The sequence below is a fragment of the Topomyia yanbarensis genome, chromosome 3, assembly GCF_030247195.1.
Source record: "Topomyia yanbarensis strain Yona2022 chromosome 3, ASM3024719v1, whole genome shotgun sequence".
NCBI lineage: Eukaryota > Metazoa > Arthropoda > Insecta > Diptera > Culicidae > Topomyia > Topomyia yanbarensis.
This window is the reverse complement of record NC_080672.1, coordinates 24490652-24499047: the sequence shown is the minus strand read 5'-3', so window position 1 is coordinate 24499047 and position 8396 is coordinate 24490652. Positions and strand designations below refer to the sequence as shown.

Sequence of the window (8396 nt, the reverse complement as noted above, 5' to 3'; positions counted from 1 at the left end):
GCAAAGAAAATTGCCCATGCTTCTATAGTTGCTTATACTACAAGCTAAATCAGACACTAAACGTAAGTAACTTATATTAACTAAAACTACAATGAACTATTATGTATACCTAATGAAAATTATATACAAACGCAGGAAATTTTTAACCATCTGCGCCAGGAATAAAGTGAGGTTATAAATTCGGAAACCGTCGATTTAGTTGTAATTGCAACAAATTAAAAATTTCGTTTATACGCGATCGGATTGTGCAATAAGTCGCTAGAATGTCGAAAGGCAAAGGTTTCTCTCAGGTGGTCGATCCCCCTTCCGGCACGAGTTGTAGAATATGCCAATCTCCGGACAACAGCCGTATGGTGTGCTGTGATGAATGCAGTCAATGGCACCATTTCAAGTGCGTGGGCGTCGACGAGAAAATAGCGTATGTTGACTGGAGCTGTACGAAATGCATTGAAGCAAAGGCAGCTCAGGGCGCATTCGGATTCTCTACGCCTCTAGCACCAGGATCAACGGATCAGCAGGAGTCACTAGTCAGCCAGGCACGTCTAGCGGAGATCAATGACTTACGGGGGAAGCTAAATCAGCTACAGCGAAGATTCGATGAGCAGCAAAACTCCTACGAGCAGCGTATACGAGAGAAGGAATTGGAAGTAGAAAGGTCTTTATTAAGACAGCAACATGAGTTCGACCAACGTTTACAAGCCCTGGAAACGCGTCGAATCACACCAAATGCCAACTCTACAGTAATCCCACATGTGAACAATGTGCCGGCGCCAACCATCCCGAATATTACGGAGCAAATTGAGCAACAGCTAACAGTATTGGCGGAGAAGCAGGCGCTTGAGAGGAAGCATCTCGAGGAACGTCTACAACTGCACTTCGGTGTGAGAAATTCTGTACCAGGTCCCGGTAGTCAGACAGCGTCGCAGAACGGAAATGTACCTGAATATATTCCATCGACCTATAACGCAGCATTTCCTTCGTTCGACGAACCGTTTGAGCTGAGCCGAAGTCAGCTTGCTGCCCGCCAAGCGATTGCTAAAGATTTACCGTTTTTCACAGGGGACCCGGAAGAATGGCCCCTGTTTATTGCAAGCTACGAGAACTCTACAAGAATGTGTGGCTTTAGCGAGGAAGAGAATTTGCTTCGATTGCAACGCAGCCTAAAGGGGAAGGCATTGGAGGCTGTTCGTAGCCGGCTTCTATATCCATCTGGATTGGGAGGTGTCATAAATACATTGCGTACGTTATTTGGCCGTCCGGAAATTATAGTGCACTCCTTGATATGTCGCATCCGGGATATGCCCCCTCCAAAAGCCGAAAAACTCAACACGCTTATTGACTTCGGTGTTGCTGTTCAGAACATGTGCGCTACAATAAAGGCGTGTGGGTTACAAGAGCATCTGTGTAACGTAGCCCTTCTGCAAGAGTTGGTTGAAAGGTTACCGCCCACTGTTAAGCTCACTTGGGCGATGCATCGGCAGCAGATGAGTGCTGCGACACTCTCAGACTTCAGCGACTGGCTTGGAACGTTAGTAGAAGCAGCGTGCATCGTAACCATACCACCTACTGTCCCTACTTATGGAATGAAGACGGAAAAACGTATTTGCAGAGAGGATGTGCACGTGCATGTCGATGGCGATAGCGTACCAACATCATCTAACACGATGGTCTCTGAACCAGCCATCAAGGAATGCGTCGTTTGTCGTGGAGTATGTAGCAGTCCTGCCACTTGCAAGAAATTTCTGGCTCTTACGACGGACGATCGATGGATGATATTGAAGCAACAAAAGCTTTGTCGAAAATGTTTAAAAAAGCATTTCGGAACGTGTGAGGTGAAAAAATCGTGTGGCAGAAACGGGTGCTCCTATATGCACAACGAATTACTGCATGACGATACCAGATATCAACCTAAGATAGCGCAGACACAATATTCCGAGAGACAGGCAACTATTACTCAGAATACACATATTGGTAGCGTTGGAAGAGTCTTATTCCGTTATGTTCCTGTAATTATTCACGGTCGTGGCACGTCGGTGAGAACGTATGCCTTCTTGGATGACGGGTCCTCAGCAACGTTGATGGAGCATAGCCTCTTGAAAGAGCTACGTATGGAGGGTGAACCACAATCTTTATGTCTCAACTGGACATCGAACCAGCATCGCGAGGAGAAGGATTCAGTGAAACTTTCGTTGGAAATCTCAGGAATCAATAGCGAGAGCAAAACATATCTACTACCTAAAGTACATACTGTTGGCCATCTCGCATTACCACGTCAATCTGTGTCGTTTGATGACATGGCTCGTAGGTATAGTCATTTGCAAGGGCTGAGGATTGAGTCATATAGCAACGTTTCTCCCAGGATCCTGATAGGGATTGATAATTGCCGCTTGGGCCATGCCATTGATAGTCACGAAGGAGATGTAGACGAACCCACTGCGACTAAAACACGTCTTGGTTGGCTTGTGTATGGGCCATGCTCATTTACACCTAGTTTGTCGGCACCGGAAAATGCGGCACACCATAGCTTCCACATATGTCCATGTAGTAAAGAAGTGGACGCGAATCTACAAATGTCCCTCAAGGAATACTTTTCGCTTGACAGTATGGGTGTGGCAGATGCGACTAAGCTAATGCTATCTAAGGATGGAGAAAGAGCTAACAAATTGCTGACATCACTCACTCAGGTAAAAGGCGACAGATACGAGACAGGGCTTTTATGGAAATACGACAACGTGAAACTACCGGAGAGCAGAACGATGGCGCTCAAGCGACTGGTTTGTCTAGAGAAACGAATGCAGAAAGACCCAAATCTACTTGAATCATTGAAGAGGCACATCCACGAATATGAGCAAAAGGGCTATATCAGGCGGCTTACTCCTGTGGAAGCTGCAGCAAAGCCTCAACGATGCTGGTACCTACCGATATTTCCTGTTCAGAATCCAAACAAGCCACACAAACTCCGGATAGTTTGGGACGCGGCTGCCTCCGTCGCTGGGATATCACTGAGCTCTCTTCTTTTGACCGGTCCAGACCAGTTAGCCTCCTTACTGTCAGTCCTGCATAAGTTCCGAGAATTCCGTGTTGCCATAACAGGGGACATCAGAGAAATGTTCCATCAAGTGATGGTCAACGAAACAGACCAACAATGTCAAAGGTTTCTTTGGCGCGACGGTGATTCAAGCCGCCATCCCGACGTATTTATCATGAAAGTAATGACCTTTGGCGCTACTTGTTCGCCCAGTTGTGCTCAATTTGTGAAAAACCACAACGCACAACAGTTTGAAAATCAGTTCCCCAGAGCGGTCGAAGCCATTGTTGACGAGCACTACGTGGACGACATGCTGTCCAGTGTTGAATCAGAGGAGGAAGCAATCAAACTAGCTAAGGACGTACACTTCATCCACGCTCAGGCTGGGTTTGAGATTCGACACTGGCTGTCGAACTCACAGCACGTAATCGAAGCACTGAATGCAGGACTAGACACGGAGAAGAGTTTGAATATCGGCAACGAACCAGCGACGGAGAAAATCTTAGGCATGTGGTGGTGCACAACTACGGATTCGTTTACGTTCAAGGTATCTCCGAGGATTGACAGAGCACTACTCTCGGGAAAGGCAATTCCAACGAAAAGGCAGGTACTAAGAACGCTTATGATGGTTTATGATCCGCTAGGGCTGATCGGAAATTTTCTGATGTATCTAAAAACCCTACTCCAGGAAATATGGCGTTCAGGTATAGCCTGGGACGAACCCATAAGAGAGGAGCAATGGAAGAAGTGGCAGACGTGGCTTGACGCGTTACCGCTGGTCGAGCGTGTCAATGTTCCAAGATGCTACCGAACGATTACATCAGCCAGCGACACGACGGTAATTCAACTCCATGTATTCGTCGATGCATCGGAAAACGGTTTCGCTGCTGTTGCATATTTCAGATTCAAAGAAGGTGATCGCGTTGAATGTGCCCTGATCGGATCGAAAACTCGTGTGGCCCCATTACGTTTCGTCTCAATACCGAAGCTCGAATTGCAGGCTGCAGTGCTAGGTGCTCGTCTGGCTAACAGTATCGTTGAGTCGCATAAGCTAAAACCGTCCCAGAGATTTTTCTGGACAGACTCACGGGATGTGATTTGCTGGCTCAATTCTGACCATCGTCGGTATAGTCAGTTCGTGGCGTTCAGGGTCAGTGAATTGCTGGACTCAACGGATGTCTCGGAATGGAACTGGATATCGACTAATCAAAATGTCGCCGACGAGGCCACGAAATGGCGGAAGGTGCCAAGCCTTGAGCCGTCCAGCCGTTGGTTTCATGCTCCAGATTTTCTGTGGAAATTGACACAAGAGTTTCCATTGTCGAACCAAAACTTCGGCACGACATCGGAAGAACTTCGTGCGCACTCGCTTCATCATCTCACTCGAGAACCGTCGATTAAGTTTGAAGACTTTTCGAGCTGGATTCGTTTGGTACGGCGCATAGCATTCATCTGTCGCTTTCCGCGAAACATCCGTTCCAGGTTACTAAAACAAGCACCGGTGTGTGGTCCGTTGACTAAGGATGAATTTATAGCTGCTGAGATTGTGATCTATAAACTCGTCCAATCTACGAGTTTCGCCGAGGAACTACAGATATTAGGAGGAGCTAAAACGCAAAGCGGAAAAACACGACGTACACTACCAAAAGGTAGCTCACTGTATAAACTCAATCCAGCTCTCGATACGAATGGTATTCTTCGGATGCTCGGTCGCATAGACGCGTGCGAATATGTAGACGAAACAACAAAGCACCCAATCTTGCTCCCAAAAAAGCATCACGTTACCGATCTTCTAATTGCAAATATCCACGAACGCTATCTGCACCAAAATCACCAAACTACTCTGAACGAGGTTCGCACTAAATATTACGTGCCAAGTCTTCGATCCGTATATCGCCGAGTCCGTCGTAGCTGCCAGCACTGTAAAATAAAAGATGCTCTGCCTCAGCCTCCAATAATGGGCAACCTTCCGCCCATGCGTCTTAAGGCCTTCTCTCGGCCTTTCTCGTATATCGGAATAGATTATTTCGGGCCTATGCAAGTCGTCCTTGGCCGTAGGGTCGAAAAACGTTGGGGGGTTCTGATAACCTGCATGACCACGCGAGCCATACATTTGGAGTTAGCTCACTCGCTTACGACAGATTCATGCATTCTTGCACTGCGAAATTTCATCGCCAGGAGAGGTATGCCAATTGAAATTATAAGCGACCGGGGAACAAATTTCATTGGCGCGAGTCGGGTTCTGAAAGAAGCCTTGAAAAATATCGACCAAGAGAAACTGATGAAGCATTTCGTTAGCGTAGATACGAAGTGGTCGTTTAATCCACCTGCATCGCCGCATTTCGGAGGCTGTTGGGAGAGACTGATTCAGTCAGTTAAAAAGGCTCTGGATGAAATTAAGCAGAAGCGCCTGCCAACCGACGAACTGCTTCGAAATATGCTCGCTGAAATTGAAATGATAATCAACTCTAGACCGCTTACAGAGTTGCCGCTGGAAGAGGAAATATCAGAACCGCTGACACCTAACCACTTACTATTAGGCTCATCTAACGGCTCAAAGCCACCGATCACGTTTGACGATAGCGGTGCCGCACTAAACCGAACGTGGAAGATGTCACAAGTCTATGCCAATGAATTTTGGAAACGTTGGGTTGCAGAATACCTTCCGACGCTTACTCGAAGAGCCAAATGGTTTCAACCAGTAAAACCAATAGCTGTGGGGGACATCGTAGTGATCGTTGATAACGATTTCCCCAGGAACTGCTGGCCGAAAGGGCGCGTCATTGATGTCAGCATGTCCAAGGATGGACAAGTTCGTCGAGCTACCGTGCAGACTTCGACTGGGGTATTCGAGAGACCTGCGGTCAAACTCGCTGTACTAGATGTCGGTTCAATCAATAGCACGTCGGATTAATAATCGCGACGCACTGAGGGGGAGTGTCGCGACTCTCATGCGCCGAACCTCCATCTATCACCTTGGCTCGAGAAGCAGACCATGATTTGGTTCAGTGCCAACATGCTAACAATAAATTACCTAATTATAAGAAGCCTAACTTTACCATGCAAATGAATTGTCACAGAATAGAAGTGAGACACTAAAGGTGAGATTTGATCTGATAGGCCTACAGTAATTATAATTACATGCTAAATTTCTTCCTTAAAATAGCTTAACCTAAATTGTACTTAGATCTAGCAATCTAATACTACTTAAAGCTAATTGATTAAAACTAAAACAAAAGGTAAATGAATTAAATGTCGTTGAAATATTGTAAACTAAATATAACCTAATTATAGAATTTTCCACGTGCGGCAAAGAAAATTGCCCATGCTTCTATAGTTGCTTATACTACAAGCTAAATCAGACACTAAACGTAAGTAACTTATATTATCTAAAACTACAATGAACTATTATGTATACCTAATGAAAATTATATACAAACGCAGGAAATTTTTAACCATCTGCGCCAGGAATAAAGTGAGGTTATAAATTCGGAAACCGTCGATTTAGTTGTAATTGCAACACCCCGTATTTAAACTTTAGAAGTATTCTACTTAAAAAAAACTTACTGTTGGCTACAAAAGAATTAAAGAAAATGTTTATGTCAAAGTATTGACAAGATCCGGGGATGAATCTATCGGTAAATTTTCTAAGCTATTCTATTACATCCTGACTTTATATGAGAACATGACATTCGTGTCACCACAATATAGGAAACATTTCTGTGATGTGTGACAATTTTCAATAGAAATCTTTCCATTAATCCAATTATCTCCCCGCCGCTTTAAGATCGAGGACACATTCTACTTAGCTTCCGACATGCCAGAAAATTGACAAATTGTCTTCTACGAGAGCACATGTACACGCGCCCGATTTAGAAATGAGCCCCAAAATCAGGCCATACACTTCACATATCCTTGCTAAGTAGCGAAGTGCTCCATTCAACACTTTCACATTCTCGACAAAGTGACAATTTCTCGCCAGCTTTTTTTTGTCTGTTCAGAATGGCTTTTCAACCATTTCCAGATGTATGTCATCGCGCTATACACACATTTTGACTCTTTTTTTTCCTCCCTGCTTTCCTTATCCATACCAACCTAGCAAACAATTTTTCATTGTGATTTTCCCATTTAGTCGCGTCAGTTTGTAGGTACCACCCACCCAACCGCTTTCTGGCACACACCTTTTCACCATCACCAGTGTATGCGCTTCAATTGACGCTGCCTTCCATACATTTATTTCTGGCTACATTTTGTCGCCAGGCTTCTTTCTCCCGGTGAAAAGGATAAGGCAATTTCCTACTCATATTTGCTCTGGCTGTAATTTTTTATCGCTTACCACCTTACCTCTCAGCCTCACCCTCCCCTACCAAACCACTCGGGGCAAGCCTACACGCTACACCAAGGTTCATCATTATTCATATTTTCCTTGGATCTTACGCTCGCATTCAAAAAAGTTGTTGCTCTTGGATCCTCTATTATGCTCCGGCATCAGGATTAACTCGAGAAAAGAAGATTGTGCATGTGCTTCCACTTCCATCCACGCCTGGTGCTGCCGAGAAAGAAAGCCAGCTGACTACATCAGATAAGAAGGACGATGATGACGACGACGTCGACGACGCGGTGACGGCACTGACAGCACTGGCGACGATGGCAAAGGAGGTGGTAGTTTTTTCGCTTGACTTCCGTCGTTTTTTCTTCTCATCCTGGTACACCCCCCATCATCCCGTCCTCCCGCGCAGGCAGCTAGTTGTTTCAGCAAGTTAATATGGTTTTGATCCGAATTGAAAAGGTACTTTGAGTAATTTGAAACAGCGAGTACGGAAAGTGTTTGCTAAGAAGTTAGTTGAGGAACAAGTTACGATGCTGGTGGATTCTTCATTTTTTATAAAGTGAGAAATTTTCCAGTCAGGATTAAATTTTGTGGTTCGAAACTTGGCATGCTGCCCTATGGGAAATTAAATTGCAACGTGATGGATGAGTATTGCATTAGTTAGTACACTAGAACAGTACACGCATCTGGCCTTCGCGAGGAGCGAGAGAGTAGCAATCTAAGATGCACTTTTCGAAAAGAGTTGCTACAAATTCTTCCGATTTGTTAGCATTTTTTTTTCTTTTTTTGAACTGGATCTGTAGAGCCATCTGGACTTTTTGGCAGGATCACTCACTACAACTGAAAACGAGGTTACTTAAGGCCAATTGCAGCAGGCCGTAATTGTGATTCTGATATTAAGTGTACGGTTCAGATGCGCAGGGATTATACGATCGCGTGGGTATGAGCGTTTATTTGTTCGCGCTTGAGATCGCGTTGATCAGATTATAAGTGCTACAGCGTTCACTAAATCATCGGTACGATTTGGTGTTTGTGAAA

The 8396-nt window shown here is 45.1% G+C and overlaps 1 protein-coding gene across 1 annotated transcript; it reads left to right on the top strand.

Moving 5' to 3' along the window:
- Positions 1-263: 263 nt before the first annotated feature.
- On the top strand, positions 264-5942 carry LOC131686839 (uncharacterized). The gene is made up of 2 exons (XM_058970833.1): positions 264-3635; positions 3717-5942. The coding sequence occupies exons 1-2, from the start codon at positions 264-266 to the stop codon at positions 5940-5942; spliced, it is 5598 nt and encodes a 1865-aa protein (XP_058826816.1).
- The last annotated feature ends 2454 nt before the right edge of the window (positions 5943-8396 follow it).

Bases quoted from the DNA above. Each gene is read 5' to 3' on its own strand.
- LOC131686839 (XM_058970833.1), top strand. From the start codon at position 264: ATGTCGAAAGGCAAAGGTTTCTCTCAGGTGGTCGATCCCCCTTCCGGC. The intron at 3,636-3,716 runs GTACTAAGAACG...ACCCTACTCCAG, and splicing joins CAATTCCAACGAAAAGGCAG to GAAATATGGCGTTCAGGTAT.